We start from the raw sequence: 19,511 nt of genomic DNA on the forward strand, positions 1-19,511 counted from the left end.
GCACCCGAGCGACCCATTCATTCGGGTCTTGGACTGCAGCCGAAATGCGCATAAAAAGGCGAGACTTTCAAACTCTTGCGTTTTTATGCATATTTCCGCTACATGTGCCTGCACCCGAGTGTATCTCATTCATTCGGGTGCAGGCAAAAGTAGGAGGCGTAGGGCGGAATTTTTGGCAAGCGTTTTTCTGCTTGCCGAAAATATCCACCCTATGCCTCGTCTGGCATTAGCCTATAGGGGGTAAGGTGGCAACCCTAATTGCAAGTGCATGCCAGCCATATCATTTACAAGACACCATCACTCCCTATCCTACCTGCTATCCCTTTTCCCTAAGGGCTGGTAAAAATGTTCCTTGATGCCAATTTGATTTAAAAAGTGCTTTCACAAGCCACCTATAATACCTGTTACTAACCATGCACAGCAGCCAGGTGGCTCTGTACACATGCATTATTATTGTACACAAAGCAGCACTAGAACAGGAGCTGTCACTTTACAGCAGGCTGCCACTGCTAATGTTTCTTAGGAGGCCTCGTTTCTATGGATACGCCTAGGAACTGGCCCAGGCTGCTCGCACCTTTCTTGTCCCTGCTACCATGGAGATGTAAGGACGCTTTACCCGGCTGCTGCCTACAATTCCCTCACAAGCCACGTCTTGGACTGCAGCAGCTCACCTATAGGAGCCAGGCTTTCTGTATACAGGAGTGGCCTCCCTTGCTTGGGGTGAGCAGCCATGGGGGCAAGGTCAGAAATAAGGGGGGAATGGTGTTGGAAATATGGGGAGTCTGTTCAGCAGTGTATTGGGTTAAATCAAAAAGACAGTCCATCTATGTGCTTTATAACCATTCCTGCTTGACATGGAATAGTATATATGTTTATTTTTCTAAAAACAGCAAAAAAAACCAAAAAGGCTGAAATGAGAATTTATTTATTTTTAAAGTCATTTTGCGCAATTAAACAGGAATCCACTGAAACGTAGTTTACTTTTCTTCAGGATCAGTCGCTGCGGAACGTAAACACTTCCTGTTTAATAAATATAATCATCTGCTTCCGTCTTTGTAATGTGCCTTTAATGGGGATAAATGGATTCCTTCTTTATTATTGCGAGATTTCTACACCAGACCGCGTCTGGGATTGACAAAGCAGTGACGTAATGAGGGTGTGCTTCCAGTCTGAAATCTTCGTCAATATGGAAGGGGTTTTTGCCATTTTCATTCATCATCATCATCATCATATACTGCATATCATCAGTTCCACCATTTTCTAATGCTCTTGCTGCTTTGTTCACAGGTTGTGGTTTAAGCTCTAATATGGCAGAAGAATGGGACAGGAGGAAATTGATTGTCAGTCGCTATCACATGAGGGACGTGCAACACAAAATAGATTCCGAGTATCAGGTAAATTGCACTTATTGTTGCTCCGCCCTGCATGAAAGAAATGGCAGGTAGTTCTGCTTAAAAAAACTGCTAAGGGAAATAACACTAGTGATATGTGCATTTGTTTTTATACAGTTGTTACAGTGTCATATGAGAGTTTTGGGGGGCCCGCTATGTATACAAAGTAGGACTGTCTGACTTAGGTACCTTCAGTTGTACTTTCTACTTTTGCTTTGCAATGCCTCACCTAATGCACTGCCCAGGAAATTTACCCTATATTAACCCCCAGCACTAGTGGGGGCTTAAGGTTGCTGTGGGGCAGGAATATACAAAGCTGGGGCCAGGAGGAAGGCTGAAGACCTGCAGACATTGGGTGATGGACCAGTTGTTGGGTAGGGCTTCTGCTGAATATATTTTTTATCTATAAGAACAACGGAAGATTTTTTGTTATTTCTTGAAAAAGCAGGGCAAACTGAAAATGAAACTATCTTCAGTTTCCAACTTTCTGGTTCTTGCGAACCATTGTGGGAGGAGGACAATTATGTGACAGAAAACCTATAGAGGTTAAAGAGGACTAAAAGATGCCCACCCACTCTGCAAAAGAATGCACTGAAAGCTTTGTTTACATGCCCCATGATACTTACATACATTAGAATTATCTATAAACCAGAAATGAAGGTCCTTGGGTGTAGACATGCAAATTACTCCAGTGTGTCCCTTTGGCCAACTGTACAGATACAGAGCCAGATACCCAACCCACCCCCCCCCCCCCCCACACACACAATATATGAAGCCTTGGTTTCTGTGCACTGTGTTTTTAAGGGTAATATACCAGAAGACTCTGTAGGGTTCTACATACTGTACCTCCCAGCATGTAATTTCCCCAAACGGGATATATTTATCCACATTCTGACCTGACCATGATCAGTTATGCCCTGAGATGCCCCCAATCTGCTCCAGGCATTTCTGGACTTCTGTAGTCCAGCTGAGGGTTCATTTACAGTAAAAGCCCAAACCATACACAGATATGTGGCTCTTCCCAAGCCCTTACTTTGCAGAAGTTCTGTGCAGCTGTGAGATGCAAAAGGGAAAATATCTGTCGTTGAGGTTTAGGGATTGTGAAACAGCTTAGAGGTCACTATAAAAAGAACGGACATCTACAATCTACACAAACAAGATATAACCCACCCACAAGACCAAACTGATTTAAAATAGGCCCAGGCATTTCAAGTGCACAGAGACCCAGACAGCCCCCCACTAGCCCAATAAATATTGACTGTCTATGGCATCTTGCAGCAGCCCTTCAGCAACCCACAGATTAGCAGTCTGGGCCTGCACCCTCCCTTCCCCTGTCTTAGTAGCCAGACAAACCTGCCATCTGGAATTTGTATGAAAAGATAAAGGCATCCCATCATAATATGGAGAAATGACTAGGTGGTAGTAGTAACATTTTAAAAATTGTTGTTTTCTGCCAAAAGCAAAGAAAACAGTTCCCACTGACGATTGTGGAAGACAACCTACAAAACCACAGAACCTAAATGCAGACAAACAGTGACTGGAAGGAAATATAAAGGCGCATATCAGGCTATATATATGTATACTGTCTGCTTTAACTTCTGCTAGTTTGTGTGCCTAAAATACTATGCAATGCGACTTTACCCAAATTGGCCGTTATTGAAATTGAGCAGCAAGGCTCTGCCTAAAGGGACACCAGGGAGTCCTGGACTTATATCTGTCATTACATAGTTGTAACATATAGGGGTCCCTTTGCCATGCACAGTAATTTATTACATGTAATTGAAGGGTATGTAGGTATATGGCCATGGTCTGACCATGTCTGACTACAGTACCTATGCTGGGTTCTGAGTATGATTCTTACCTGGATGCTATCTGCAAGGAGTCTGTATGGTACCCCCATGTTAGGGTTTCCACCTGTCTGTTTTTTACCCGGCAGCCAGGTCCTAAATTTAAAATCCGGACTAGATTTTTAAGGTATGATTAACCAATTGTTGATCGCCATGTTACAACTCTGCCCCCTAATGTCATAGCCACATCCCTGAACATCACCCGCCCACCTCCGCCCGAACTCCAAGCCACAAAAGGTGGCAACCCTACCCCATGTCTGCGTAGGTTGCCTCCAGGTACTCTAGTTTCCTCCCTTCATACAGGCAGGTTAATTGGCTCCTGATGAAATTTAAAATTACCAATTATTAGATATGCTCTTAATGCTCTTATGCTTTAGCATAATTTTAATTGTATTAATGTCACAGCTATTAACTATGACTAAGGACTGCATCTGAACCCAAATCTGCAATTAAGATCACTGAAGAAGCTATGTGCAATGATAGCACAGCCTTTCTTTTTTTCGATTCCCACCATCCCCTAGGATGTTATAACAGTGTGAGTGCTGTAGTTTTACTATCTTTATGTAGAGAATTAAAAGTAAACTTCTGCAACTAGTAATGGAGCCTATCCCATAGATCAGCAGATGGTGCAGTTGAAATGTGAGCTGCAGGTTGGGATGGCTGTGTTTGCCTTCTCTGTTTGTGCATCTGGTATGCAGTGTATAATTACCCACCCTGAGGTTCTTACCTGTCTCCCAGGCTGATCTGCGCAGGCAGGAAAGGCAGCGAGAGCAGGCTGAGCAAGTAAGGCTGACAAGTCCTCACACTTACCATACTGTCGCCTCCATATACTCCACTCGCGCTTATAAGAAACCATGGCAGTCGGGAATGACCTCAAAGGTAATGTACAAAGACCACTGTAGCCTTTGGGCCATGGCTCCCCAAAGGGCCTTTTCTTCATACAGCCCAGTATTGTTCTTCTTTCATTGGTTTCATTCTAATATACTGCTTATAAACCCAGCACTTTTGTGATAACCCTAATTTCAATGTTACATACATGACCTTTACTACAACCACTTAGTTTGATAAACTTTTAATTAAAGCCCTAACTGTGATCTGAGAATCTGAACTACCCCATCTGATCAATTAATCCCAAAGGCAGCCTTTATCTCAGTGCCACGGGGCAGGGGAATGTCTTGCACTCAGTAGGAGGCAATGCTGGTGGCCTATCAGAGTTGGATATTGCCTGCATGCCAACCAGTTGTCCATTTTTAGGCTAATGACAGATAGGACTTCTTTGCCTGCACTTAATCTCTACCAGCACCAACCACAAAGCATCCAAAATTACATATTAAAGTGATAGATATATTAGGGGTTTCTGTGTTCCCTTGCTACATTTAAGGTCCCCATACACGGTAAGATCCGCTCGCTTGGCGATATCGCCAAGCGAGCGGATCTTCCCCCGATATCCCCACCTACGGGTGGGCGATATCGGGGAGCTTGAAGTTAAAAAAAAAATCCGATCGTTTGGCCCTGGGGCCAAACGATCAGATTATGTAGGCAGCAATGGGGCAGTTGGTTCGGGGACCACATCAACGAGCCGTTGCGGTCCCCGATCCAACTGGATTTTTTAACCTGGCCTATCGATATCTGGCCAATTTCAGGCCAGATATTGGTCGTCTAGCCCGCTCGTTTCTGCCCATACACGGGAAGATAAGCTGCCGAGTTGGTCCAAGGGACACATATCGGCAGCTTCTATCGGCCTTTACTCTGCTTCTGATTGACAGCTTATCTGACCATGCATGGATCTTACCTGACCAATATGTAGCCACAAATCAGCCAGATGTTGATTGGTCAGGTTTTATTTTCCCTTTGGATCTAGGATATCTGCTTGTTAATGTGGACTTTGCCCCAACGGCCTGTATCCACACTGCCAGATGTTGCCTACTTTAGGTGGTCATATTGGAGAATAATATGCTTGTTTGGTGAGTTTGTCAAATGAGCTGATCTTGTAGTGTAGGGCCAGCATTAAATGTGTGCATGTATAGAACAATAACATTTTCTGAATCCTTTAATGGCAAACTTGACACTCCCTACTAAATTTTCATCCTTACCTCTGTTTCTCACAAACTCACCAACAACAGTTAAAACACAAAGGACATGCCCTGCAATTCACGCAGACACAATAAAAGACACACAATAGTATCAGACGTGAGGATTCCCCTGGGCTGAGACAACACCAGAACTTCGGGGAGAAATTATGTGATAAGAAAAGAGTTAGAAAAAACAAGAAACAGAACAGCAGAACACCTGGCGACAGCAACAGATGCAAAGACAACAGAAAAACAAAGAGCTGAACTGAAAGCAGCAGAAAGGAAAAGTAAAAAAGTAGGGGAGAAGAGAGTTCATAGAAACAACAGAAACAGCAAAAAAAAATGAGGGTGGGAAAATAACAAATGGAAAGGGTTAAAGGGGAACTCCACCCAAACACAGCTAAAGCTTTTAGAAAAGCAAACATCATTTCAAACTACTTTGCAATATACATGAATTAAAAATATGCAGCCTTTTCATGATTTTAATGTAATAATATGGTTTTGAACAGTTTTAAGCCCCGCCCCCTGTTCCCCTGCTGATCTGGCTGACTACTTTAAAACTCAAATAAAAGGTAACAGTAGTCGACTGTCCTCAGCCTGCCTTCAGCCTGCATCCTCCCAATCCCACAATCCCCTGCACATGTAATGTCAGGAAGGAAAGGAACATCAAAATGCATTGTGGGTTATGTAGTTCCTGCATTCAGTCTGGAATCTGTGGACTATTTGTTACAATTAGTAACATCAATGTTTTAGTCCCTCCTCCCCTGCCAGGATTTCAAATGATGCAGAAAGAGAACTGTTTTGCAGCTGGATTTCAGCATATAGGAATGTTATTTATTCATAATTTTTGAAGGAATTGATAACTGCGATTCCCCTTTAAAGATTGGAACTTAGGAAATGTTAAAGAGGCAAGCTCTTTTCTTCCAAGCCTTTTGCATTCTGCTCTTTTATTTTTAATTTTTTATGCTTTTTTTCCTCCCTCAGCCCATTTACTCTCCTCTAACGTCTCTAGAATATTCTTCTCCCGTGCTTGTTCCTTGCTGTTTCTGAAGGAGCAGAGAACTTTCCCTGCTTGTTGTTGCTCCCTCTCCTCCTGAGCACCATTTCACACCAGCAGGAAAGAGAGCAGAGCACTGAAGAAGTGGATATGTGTTAGGAAATATAATAGCTGTTGGGTACTCTATGGCTCTCCACACTGCCCACATGAACAAGTGTCTGAAATGCCAAGGATTAGCAGCAGGCAGGCCGAGAGGGAAGGGAGCCACAGTATTCCCAGAATGCCTGCAGCAATGCACCCATGAGAAAGTGGTGCTGCCCTGCTGTATAATAGTGAGAGGCTTACGGGAATACCCAGGGAATACATTATTTTATATATAAACATGTCCCATTTTATTGAGCTTTATGACATTCTTAGCTAATCATATTGCTTCTCTAGAAAAAGGGGAGTCATGCCCATCTGATCTCTTGCAACTTTCAGGTGACCAATGGGAGATCTGTACAGGGTGGACAAAACAGAAAGCAACCAGACCGAAAAGCTTTGTCCAAACTACCTGCTATCAACAAGGACGAAAGGAATGTGAGGAGTAAGAAGGCACCTATTGTTAACATTGTCTTGCTCCAGTATGCACAGTACAGAGGAATGTCTTAAAAATCACTAATATACCATGGGAATAGTAATGCTGGTACTGTTATTTTTATGGTATCTCTATACAGGCTATAAGCAAACTTAGGAGGCTGTTCCTGCTGAATTGTGCTTAGTACAGGAGAATCCCTATGCTGCCAAAGTTTTATGGTATCTCTCTGTACAGGCTATGAGCAAACTTAGGGGGCTGTTCCTGCTGAATTGTGCTTAGTACAGGGGAATCCCTATGCTGCCATAGTTTTATGGTATCTCTGCACTGAGCCTACTGCAACTACATTTGATTCACCAAAATGGACTCAATGTACATAAGCTTCATGGCAGATCAGGCACAATTGCGCTAAATATTTTCAAAGTTTATCTGGCAGGGCCGGAACTAGGGGTAGACAGAAGAGGCAGCTGCCTAGGGCTAGGCTAGCTGCCTATCCTCTCCTGCCTACCCCTAGTCTGTGCTGTGCTCTGGTTTTATGAACTATCGGTTCGCATCTCGTGAGCCGAACTGCGCATGCGCGCCAATAGTGTGTGTGGGGGGGGTGCAATGCGATGCCATAACGCAGGTGCAGGGGCGAGGGCTGCCCCTGCTATCTGGCATCATTTCTGGTGGTTGCTGGCATCAGTTCCAGAGTTTGATGTGCAAGTGATGTAAATGCCATATTTTTAGCAACTAAACTGCCATAGTTTAGCAACTAAACTGCAGCGACTGATGCAGGATGAAGAGGGAATGCTGTGGTTACTGCAACCTCCAGACCAGGCGGTATCCCCAGGGTTCCCTCAGATCCCTGCATCAAATGCTGCAGCAGTGCCTGATTTGGAACAGAAGGCAGGAAGAACTGAGTGGTACCAAGTGCAACTATATGAAAGAGCAAGGAGTGATTATTGACGCAAATACCTTTACTGAATGTGGGGAAATTGAGGAGACTACACCTGCTCTTGTTGACGTAAATGAGCCCAGAGTTGGACTGGGGTGTCTGGTGCCCAAGAGGGCTGCTGCCTGGGGGCCTACACCCCCCTCCCCACACCACGTACCACACTTCATCCTTGATGAGGAGGGGGAGCGCTGGCACCTGCAGTTACTGGCAGGGGGAGATGGCATACGGTGGCAGCATACTGGTTTCCTGTGCCCCATTGACCCACTCTGACCCTAAATGAGCCCTTTTATTTCCTGTGCCACACCCTGGCATACCCATGGGACACTAGGCCATAGCGCTGTAAGTCAATAATAACACAATAGGATGGCTAAGGAAGATTGTGGCTGATAGCGGCATCTTAAGGTCCCCATACACTATAAGATCCGCTCGCTTGGCGATGTCGCCAAGCGAGCGGATCTTCACCCGATATCCCCACCTACGGGTGGGCGATATCGGGTAGCAAGGGACTTTAAAAAAAAATAATCCGATCGTTTGGCCCTGGGGCCAAACGATCGGATTACATTTAAGGTTATGGGGCAGTCGGTTCGGGGACCGCATCAACGAGCCGATGCGGTCCCCGATCCGACTGGATTTTCTAACCTGGCCGATCAATATCTGGCCAATTTCAGGCCAGATATCGGTCGGCCAGGCCGCTCTGTTCTGCCTATACATGGGCCGATTAGCTGCCGAAACGGTCCAGGGGACCGATATCGGCAGCTATAGTTGGCCCGTGTATGGGGGCCTTTAGGAAAGAATGAGACCACAAGCTGAATAAGTAGGAGCTTTACAGAATATAGGGAATGCAAAGCAAGATAATTTCAAGCACAATCATATATTTAGCTTTCAATATTTCCAGTATAGATGTACGAAAGGAAAATATAAAAATGTACTTATAGTGGCTCTTTAAAAGCCCAAGTTGAGATTAAAAAAAGCTTTAGATAAATATATGGCAAATGTCTTCAACAAACAATATATACAGGTATAAGCAAAAAATATATACCAAATACAAATATATACATAGATATATTGCTCAGTAATGTCCTATGTATTGTCATCCTGCAAATTAAAGGATCATCAATAAAAGATGAAGCCTTCCTCTGAAGCATATAGATCCCCTTGAGAGTTGCCGTTTGCTGCTTGATTGATTTAATGGGAGCCTAAAGTATCATTTTGAACATAATGGGAACTGAGCCCCAAGGCTTTATTTCTAGAACTATGACTTGATATCGGGCTTCAAGGTACCGGCAGATTAATGGAATTATTGAAGAGGGTTTCTTTTAAGACGCATACAGGCAAGCTATATAATACCAGTCCCTTAGAAGTGTAGGATCTGTCAACCATACTGGTGTCTTTGCCTCAAGGAGCTTGCAGTTCGGTAGTTTAATTATAAGATCCTGCCTAATGTATAGTGTAATTGTGTAATCAGTGCATGGTACAATGAGTATTTATGATTATAAGATGGGCTGTGGCTTAAAGGCCATCTAAAGCCTGGCAATGAATTAGACCAGAAATAAGTATGTTTAGAGCAGTGATCCCTAACCAGTGGCTCAGGGGCAACATGTTGCTCCCCAACCCCTTGGATGTTGCTCTCAGTGCCCCCAAACCAGGTAGTTATTTTTGAATACTGACTTGGTGACACGTTTTGGTTGAATACAAACAAGATTTCCTACCAAATAAAGCCCCTGTAAGCTGATAGTGTGCATATAGGCTACCTAAAAGCCAATCACAGCCCTTATTTGGCACCTCCATAAATGTTTATGATGCTTGTGTTATTCTCCAAGTCTTTATACATTTGACTGTGTCACATGAGTAAGAAAGGTTGGGGATCCCTGGTTGAGGGATTTCTGGGCTAGCCGAAAAACCCATTGAAGGTAAAGACCCATGTCTCTTTCGCAGCTTCATATTAGTCTCTTCCTGCTGTTAATATACTGCACATGCCCAATGTGCTCTGGGTTGTTCTACATGCGTATTGGACAGGCTCATTGCTGATTAACAAATTCTTTGTATGTCTGCTGGATGGTCAAAAGCTCCAGGATATTAAGCTATGGAGTCAAATTTAAAAAAAGATTTACTGCTGCAAATGCACCAGGAACCACTGGACAATATTGTCTCCCAAATTGTAGGGTTGTCACCCGTTTTGTACTACTGGCCTTTGGGTCAGGGTAGAAGGCAGGACATAACATGGGGCAAGCAATGATCTTTCATGGTGGGGAAATGGGTGGGTTTGTATTTATAAGAGGTAATCCTTTAGCGGAGAGGGTCACAGAAGGAGGTATTTGTTGTAGGTTATTACAAATTTACGAGCAATTACATTGCTGAAATATTTGTAATTCTGGCCCTAGCTGGTAATTTACAGGCTGGGCCGGTAAAATACCGGCTGGGTGGTAACCCTAATACCAAGTATGATAGGACACAATGGCAATAGTAGAGCAAGATGGTGACAGTGACTCTTTAAATCAGTGTTGTCCAAACTGGCCACAAAAAGCTAAATGCCTGTATTTGTATTGTTAGATATACAGCCAAAGATCGGAATGCAAAAGGAGAGACTAAAGCGACCGCAGTTTCTTCCACGTCTGAGTATGACAGAAAGAAGAGGACAATCACAGGGAAAAGCTGGAAAGCTGTCAACTGACCAGAAAAATATGTCCCCCCCTTCCAGAGTTGGTAAGGTTCATGTGGGTCTGGCCTATTGCATATTGTGTCTGTGTTTTTCATTATCCAGCCCAGGACTCCAACATTTGACATTTGGCAACAGGGTTGTAAGTCTGTTCTTGATTTTAAAGAAACAGTAACAACAACAAAAAAATGACAACAGTGTAATTAAAATATAATGGACTGTTACCCTGGGCTGGTAGAAGTTGTTTGTTTACTTCAAGAAACACTACTATAGTTTATATAAATAGGCTGCCTTGTAGCTGTGGGGAAGAAAGGAGAAAAGGCACAGGTTACATGGCACATAACATATGAGCTCTGTAGAATACAATGGAATTCTACATAGCTTAACTGTTGTCTGCTATGTGACCTGTGCCATTTAGCCATATTTCAGTTTAACAGCCAGCCTTTAAAGGAACAGTAACACCAAAAAATGAAAGTGTTTTAAAGTAATTGAAACATAACGTATGTTTCTGCATAGTGCAACTTTGGCCCAACTGCTGATATCCCCCAGACTATAACTGGGTATGAGAGTTACCCAAGTCCAACCAAACCAGACTGTACTTACCCAAGATATGATGCCATAAATGTGGCTACGTATATTCTCTCTCTCTCTCAATCTCACACTTAACTCTATGTTACCCCTTTTTGCTCTGCAGAATAGTGAACAATTAACCTAACGAAAGGCAAAAACCAATGAACAGTTGAGAACCAATATAATATTGTTACTGTGATCTTAACTTTTAGTTAGGGAGAGCATTCGGCATTGATCATCCTTGCTACAAACCTCTCTTTCCCAACAGGTAGTCAATAAACATGCCAACACATAGGCACACATTGGCTGTTAGCTTGGCCACCCTTGATAAGAGACAGCAGCCTTAAGGCCAGTGTTATGATTTCCACTTCATTGTAAGAGGGAAAACAGAATTATTTATATTCATATACAGTATGCTATATGTTATCTGTCACATCCTGCATTTAAAATACTGAGTATTAATCAAAATGATGTCATAATTCAACAGGGGCGGCCCAAGCCGACCGGGCGCCCTAGGCAACCCGGTCAGCCAACTCCGCCCACCTCTCTGCCCCTCTGAACGGTGCATACGTGCCAAAGCACAGGAGGAGGCGCGGGGGGGCGGTGTGATTAGATCGGTCATTGCCTCCACCGCTAATGACAAGCGGCGGAGGCAATGACAAAGTAGCACTAGGGGTAGGCAGGAGAGGTTCCTGCCTGGTGCCCCTCAATCGTTGCGCCCTAGGCAGCTGCCTCTTCTGCCTACCCCTAGTTCCGGCCCTGTAATTCAATACAAGAATTATATCAAAGGCTTTGATTTGTAAAAAGTATAATGTATCTTTTTTAATTTATAGATCTCATATTTAACTTAAATTGGTTTTTCTTGTTTGAGGAATATTGAAAATAAAAAATACCTTGTATTTTTCAAAATCCCTTTTTTTTGTGTGTAGCTCCTCCAGGTGACGCTGGGAAATTAAGGAAAAGGGTAAATGTGAAATCCAGTAGAAGACAGTTTAGTATAAATCCAGAAAGCTATGAAAATATAGATACAGCTTTGAAAAAAGAACGAAGATCACTGCAAGAGGATACCACTTCTTTACATGGCTTAGGAGCAAGATCTCCTGTGGAACCAAGTAGAGGAACTACTATCACATCTACTAGGCTTGCCATTGACTCTTCTGATAGACTGCAGGGACCTGCTAACCAGAATCCAAACAGAAATGAGGAATTGGTAATGCAGGAAAATTTAAATGGAGAGAACCTGCCATCTGTCCCAGAAGTGCCTCCGATTCATTTAGAAAGGTATGTCGGGTCTAGAAGGGCCCAGATGAGTAACACATCAGATGAGCATAATGAAGAAATGAGAAGAGCAGGATCATTAAATGTATGGACAACCCATTACCCTCTCATGAATGCCCATCTTCAAGACTCAGAAGAGGAGGCCAGCATTGCAAGTGAGATTAGTGATCACTCTTTGGAGAACATTGTTGGAAGCAGCTGGTACTCTATGAGAAACATCAGAGAAGGGACACCTATTGGCAGCAGGTTAAGACACAACATCATTTCAGGCCAAACATCTCCTACAGGACCCCAAGACATTATTAGAACAACATCAGGAGTTACCGATATGTCTCCAAGTAACTCTCTGTCCACATCTGAGGACTCATTGGAAGAGGATGAATGGCCAGGTGTCCATGCAGTAGAGGTTCAACATCTAGAGGGTATCAGGGAGCCTTTACCAAGGGAACCAGAAGGAATAAACCATCAGGGTGCTCTTACACCAGCAGTTACAAATAACATTAGTCATGACCCACCCCTCTCAACCTCTAGATCTTCTCCAGAAGGCAGAGAACAGTCTTTACCACTTAATGATCCTTTTTACATTCTGCCCTTCTTTGCCCCCCTTGGGCTTACTCCCACACCTACGGCACCCAACATACAAACTCTTCAGGAAAACCTTGACTTAATAGCCACCACCCTGCCCCCAATAAGACATCGTAGAAGAACTGTAGGGCGAACAACTGCCATAGAAGAGAAAAAAGTGGCTGAAAAACCAAAGGCTGACCCAGAGAGGCTCAGGAAGATACAGGAGAGGTGAGCAGTGTCTGTGTTTTGAATAACATTTGAAATCAGAGCGTTTTCAAAATGAAAGCAACTTAGATTAGTACAGTGCCAGACTGGGGTACATGGGGCCCTCTGGAGGACCTGACCTCAGGGCCCTTCCTGAATGACATCCCCTGCCACTACATACCCAAAAAGAGCCGATACAAGGCCAGTGCTGTGGGCCCACCAGCATTTACTCTGTTGCCTATTGGGCCCATTCAACCCTGGATATTTGCAACATTAGTCTCATTCACTATAGCATACAAGTTCTTTTTCAGACAAAAACAAATGCTTTTCATTTTGATGACAATGTCCCTTTAATTAACCACTTGAGGGTCTTCCATGCACTGGCAGAAGGAAGTAAGCCATCCAGGCATGTTAATAAAGGCACATTGTATACTCCACCATTCTGTTAGTCAAATAGAGGGAAATACAGTCCATATGGCAGCAGATTCTTTATAATGACTTTTGCTGAAAATGCTCGGCGTGCTTCTAGACATTCTTGCCCAGCTCTCCAAATTAGAGATTCCTCGTGCAGACTGTTTTATTATCCCACAGGGAGACATTCCTTGGCAATACAATAATGCTCGGAGTATTTAATGCACTTTTAATTGTAATAAAACGTACACATCAGAAACTGCAGCAGGGTCTGGTATTGCAGCCCTGGCACGGCTCTAGGATGGGTAGTAAGTAATAGCCACAACATTATTCATGGAGCTAATGCAGCGATGTGATTAATAATACAGAAGGTGCAAGAGGCTGGCTTGTTATTTGAATAATAAAGTGAATTGATGACCTTTGTATACTTTGTATTTAAACACATGCATATTGTATTATGAAATAACAATGTGATTATTCTTTTTATGCATACATGAGTACAGAACTTCTTTCCGCTGTCAACCAGTGGCATAATTGGAATTTACTGGACCCCACAGCACCATGGTTATTTGGCCTACAAGCTGGGGTTGCTAGTATGCCAAGAATTCACATTCAGGTAGGGTAACATATACCATGTTTATCCAGCCTATTGCAGGAAGACTTAGAGGAGGACGGAGACACCTGCCGCATTTGCCTCACCAGAGGGGACACCGCAGACAACCATCTTGTATCACCCTGCCAGTGCACTGGGAGCTTGAAATATGTACACCAGGAATGTCTAAAAAGATGGCTGATCTCCAAGATCCAATCAGGTAAAATGTGCCCACTAACTGCTAATTAATCATGTTGTGTTCTTACAGGCCCAGACTGGGATTCAAAATAGGCCCTGGCATTTCAAGTACACAGCGGCCCAAACAGGGCTCACCAGCCCACTGAATATGGCATCTTACAGCAACCAAAATTCTTACCATTCCATGACCAGGGCCGCCATCAGAAATGACAGGGCCCCTCACAACAAATTTTCTCGGCCCCCCCCTCCACCCACACTCTGCCCCCCAATGGCCCCTCCTCCGGTGACCCCCCCCCCCCACTTCAGTACAAAGGACATACAGACATTGGTAGTCAATTACCCCCTAAAACATTGGTAGCCAGGGGTTACGTTTTGCAGTGGGGCCAGGGCACCCTCCCAGCATCCTCCAGATCCCCTCCCAGCATCCTCCCCAGCATCCTCCAGCTCCCCCCCAATAGGAGTACCCGCTGATCACCAATGACAGGGGCCCGGAATTGATTTAAGGGGGCCTGATCTACTAAGAAAACTGTAGCACAGCCGGGCCCCCTTTAATGGTAATATTGCCTAGGCCCAGGACGACTGTCCCCCCTGTGCCCCCCTGATGGCGGGCCTGTCCATGACAGTTGCTGTGCTCCAACCCCATCCAACATTCTTTACAGTTTCACCCCATGAATAAGGCTTTTTATGCCACAGGATTCATATTAAAGAACAAGAAGATGAAATCAGTGTCATTACTCACCAGCTAGAATATCTGCGAATGCTGGAGTCTTGCCCACATTAGGACACATTTATAGGGAAAAATAGCTATTCTGAAATGTTATCCAAGCCACATGAAGCATTTGAATCAAAATGTTCTGAGATAAGCTCTGCCTTCAAAAGTAAGCCAATTCCATTATGTATGTGTCTAATATTTAGCCACCTGATACCCTAAATCGTATGGGATCTTATTCCATAATGCACTTTGATTGCAGGCGCTGAGTTGGATGCGGTGAAAACCTGTGAGATGTGCAGGCAGAATGTAGAGCCGGCCATCGAGGGCTTTGATATCCATGAGCAGTACAGACAACATCACAGATCAGAGGTGACTGATAGTGCGTGTACCCATTGTATTGCACTTATTCCTTACTGCCACTTAATAACTGGGCCCACTTTGTGCCACCCTGTGTTGTATGTCAGAGAGGTGATGCCCTGGCTACTACTGGCATGGGACCAGTTATCCAGAAAGCTTGGAAACTGGGGTTTTTAGGATAATGGGTCCTGTAATTTGGATCTCCATATATTAAGGGGTATATATCATGCTAAGTAAAAAGTAAAGTAAATCATCTTCCGGTGATGTTGCTCATAGCAGCCAATCAGATGCTTTGCTTTTTTAACTGTTGAAATCTAATTGCTGATTGGTTGCCCTGGGCAACATCACTGGTAATGCTTCACTCCACTTTTTACACTGCATGATAAATATACCCCTTAGTCTACTTAAAAATTATTAAAACGTTGAACAAACCCAATAGGTTTCATTAAGGATTAAGAATAATTTAGTAAGAAGTTTTATTATTATAGAGAAAAAGGAAATATATTTTAAAATGTTAAAATATTTGATTAAAATGGAAGTCTATGGGGGATGGAGCTTTCTGGATAAAGGGTTTGTAGATAATGGATTCCATACCTGTATATGTGAGACTGAGTAGATCTCAGCAACTGAGCAGCTAATGGGGACCAGAACTTTATCCAGTGGCAGGTGGGTAGATTTGTCCCAAAGTGGGTCCAGTAGGGACAGTGCTCTTATATATTGAATGGTTGGAAAATATTAATCACTGTTGCTTACAACCCCCAGTCCCAAAAGGGCATATAAAGCTACCCAAATTCAAAAGTATCCCAACATTCAAACATAATAAAAATTGCAAGTTTATACAAAGTTCCATGTTAAAAGCTAAATATACATACAGACCCCATGGTATTCCACCTTACAGGTTTCGTACCCTCCAGTACTTAATCATAGGCAGTTTTACCACCATAATAACACACACTATTTAAACTATCCTTGGGGAATAATAATGATATTGGACACATTTTATTTAGTTGATTTGGTGGCTTCATGGAACTAGAGAGATATTGGGTTTATTCATAGTTAAGGAATGGCAGTTAAATCTATTTTCTGAATGTTTCCTTGGCAGCGGAGCACAATGCACCCTAGTTTGTACCTGGTGCTCCTACTCCATCTCTACCAGCAGAGGTATGAGGAACTGCTGCGACTTACTCGCACACGGAACCAAGTGTCAGAGGTGAGTGAAAGCATCTCTCATTATCACACACTCTCTGCCCTATGCATTTTATATATATATCCAGCTCTGTAGCCCCCCAGCAGAACTAAGTAGTCACCAGCAGAACCTTGGGATGGGTCACATATCTGCCTCTTAGCTGTTGGTTTAAAAAATTCTGTGTTTTAATTTTTCAGATCTCAAGACGTCTGTCCCACCTCAGGACGGGAAGAACAGAGAGTAGGTTGATAGTCTGGCATTTCTTGTCTTGAGGAGCATAAGCTGTACTCACTATGGGGAAAAGGCATATAGTAGGGCTAATTCATGTAATGTACAGTTATTCCTTGGATCTACATGCACCTTTCTCCTCTACGCTCCCATATTTTCCTTATTTAAACTCCAGCTCTGCTCTGCTTTTTTTAACATAATTGGGGTTACATGAAGTTCTGTCGAGTCAGTGTTCTCTGAACAAATCACCATGTGCAGGATTTACTTTTTATAGAAGCCCTAATTGTGGATCCATTTTAATGTCCCTTGACTCCTATCTGATAGGTCACACCACAGTGAGAGAAGGAAAGTACATGTACCATAGCAATATATGTCATGGTTCTCTTGGAGAAGTCCAACTGCACTGAGAAGGACAGATGTTCTGTTCCAAAATTCCAAAGTGCTTATCCCTGGCTCCACTTACTTAGAAAAAGGACTGACTCCATTTTTCAGTGCCTGTAACAATAGAGTTTACGATTTAAAAGCCTAGCACAGGGAGAGTGGGTTTAGACTTAAGATTGTAGGTGAAATCCATAAAGACACAGAGGGAATATACAAATGTACAGAGTACCCTTGTCAGAATAGAACCCTGGACCTCTGCGCTGCAAGTTAGCATATTGCCCATGTGTGGCTCACCCTGTGTATTCACATTGTAAAACAAGACCCTCCCTTCTACTGTCATGACCAGCAGGGCCGACCTCATATTTGCACTTTTTGGGAGGCAAAGGTTCTGTGGTAGGGTTGCAACCTAGCCGGTATTTGGATGGCCTAACCAGCCAATTGCCAGCTACGACTGGTGCTGGTATTACAAATTTACTGGCATGCTGGAAAATTTGTAATGGTGGCAACTGTACCTATAATCCCTCCCCTGATTGACAGATTAGTCACTTTTATATAGAGGCCAGCTTCTGCCCTGCCCATTTCCCCATTCCATCTGCCCATTTCTCCACCCATCCACCCAATCCCCTGCCTAGCCTGCCCATTTCTGTGCCCCAAGTGAGGTCACTGCCCGCCCCCCCCCCCAACCTAAAGGCTGGGAATAAAAGAACAGAAAGTGGCAACCCTATTCTGTAGACTCTGTATTCAGTAACTCCATTGTGTCAAGTACAGGCGGGATGTGAAGTTCAGCATGACATCTACTGGAATAACTTTCTTTCTTTTCAGACTCGAGTGACTCTGCACAGGATTCTTAGTTTCCCATGCCAGTCAGAGAGTGTGGGAACAGATGTTCAGAACCGGAGCCATGTCTTCTCCCATAAGCTTGCTTGGCACCAGCAAATGGCCTCTCGCTCTCCTGTGTACTAAGATGGGCAAGTTGCAGCAGCCTTAACGGGTCTATTGTGTAATATATACATACACATGGCCTCCCTCCGGGAACTACAAAACTGTCCCATTCACTTTATAATAAATCCCTCTCTATACTATTTCAATCTATCCATTCCTGCATTCTTCTTCCTGGCATGTCTGGAGTTAATAGAGTGCTCATTGGCCATTTCTACAGTAATTATACTGGCATGTCTGTAGTTTATATGCTGGTTATCCATTTTCTGTAGCAATTATACTGGCATGTTGGGTTAATATACTGATTATATGTGTTCCATAGTAATGACACTGGCACTTCTGGGATAAAAATGCCCATTATCTATTTTGTTTAGTGATTATACTGGCACATCTGGGGTTGATCTGCTCATTATCCATTTTCTGTAATAATTATACCGGCATGTCTGGGGTAAAGTTTTTTGCACGCTGTGTTCAGCGGATTTTCATGATTTATACTCTCTACCTTAACAGACCCCCAAGTTATACAATTATGTAAGTTGTGAGTGACTTTATGGGCTTTGCCAAAGAATTGGTTTCCTACAAACCTGGCACCTAGTTATTAGTCTTAGAAAAACTGGTTGTTTCTGCTTGATAACTCTCCACCCCCCACCCGCTCCCCAGAAAATTTTCTGTGGACACCCATTAGACAGAATCAGGTGACAGCCCATAATATAAGGTTAGTGTTGGAAGGGGAGTAAAGCAGGCAGGCTGTGGATAGGGGAGAGGCCTAGTCAGGACAGGGCTAGTGGATTAGAGAGATGTTTTATGGAGAAGAGAGTATCCCTCGCCTGTATGAATAACCCCTGCTGTTAGGGGGTTGGCCCCTGTTATCAGAATGGGCTGACAGTAGAAAATAGGTTCCCACCTAGGGTTGCCATATGTGTCAGGATGAACAGTTCTATGAGGTAGAGACTTTGGCTGAACTTAGGGTACCCCAGCAGATTACTGGGTGCACAAAATGTATACATCTCTTAAAACGGCAGATTGACATCTTCTGGAATACTAGTGCCATCTTGTGGGTGACATAGGAATAGATGCTGTTGCTCTGTGTATTTTGGCTAGCTCTATTACCAGCTGGGAACTCTCACTGGCCAATGGTTTTCCCTTTTTGGGGGAATTTTTAGTTTTGGTGAAAAATTTATACTAGCCTAATTCTAAGGGCTTGAATGTAGAGGTTGTTGACAGGACACTGTGGGCGATACAATATACTGTATGGTCAAAAACACTGAGGAGGTTATATACACAATACACTGTAAAGCCACTGGGTAGGACAATACAATGAGATGTCTGCCAGCAGGGCTGGTCTTATAAACTGTGGGGCCCAATTGGGACCATTTTGGCGGGGCCCCCTACACAAGTTGTTGCCAGCTGGCAC

General features: G+C 43.6%; 1 protein-coding gene across 8 annotated transcripts; it reads left to right on the forward strand.

The window, feature by feature from the left end:
• The first annotated feature begins 559 nt into the window (after positions 1-559).
• marchf10 (membrane associated ring-CH-type finger 10) lies at positions 560-18,246 on the forward strand. Of its 8 annotated transcripts, none has more exons than XM_031894738.1 (11): positions 561-741; positions 1,288-1,394; positions 3,977-4,117; positions 6,788-6,893; positions 10,369-10,521; positions 11,974-13,117; positions 14,150-14,316; positions 15,266-15,375; positions 16,466-16,573; positions 16,747-16,789; positions 17,981-18,246. In XM_031894738.1, the coding sequence occupies exons 2-11, from the start codon at positions 1,308-1,310 to the stop codon at positions 18,007-18,009; spliced, it is 2,088 nt and encodes a 695-aa protein (XP_031750598.1). In that variant the 5' UTR covers positions 561-741; positions 1,288-1,307; the 3' UTR covers positions 18,010-18,246. The 8 variants fall into 8 exon arrangements, with proteins under 8 accessions (XP_031750601.1, XP_031750600.1, XP_031750598.1 ...); XM_012952934.3 differs by having other exon boundaries at positions 562-720; XM_031894741.1 differs by lacking the exon at positions 3,977-4,117 and having other exon boundaries at positions 560-741; positions 6,788-6,886.
• The last annotated feature ends 1,265 nt before the right edge of the window (positions 18,247-19,511 follow it).

This window comes from Xenopus tropicalis, chromosome 10, assembly GCF_000004195.4.
Source record: "Xenopus tropicalis strain Nigerian chromosome 10, UCB_Xtro_10.0, whole genome shotgun sequence".
NCBI lineage: Eukaryota > Metazoa > Chordata > Amphibia > Anura > Pipidae > Xenopus > Xenopus tropicalis.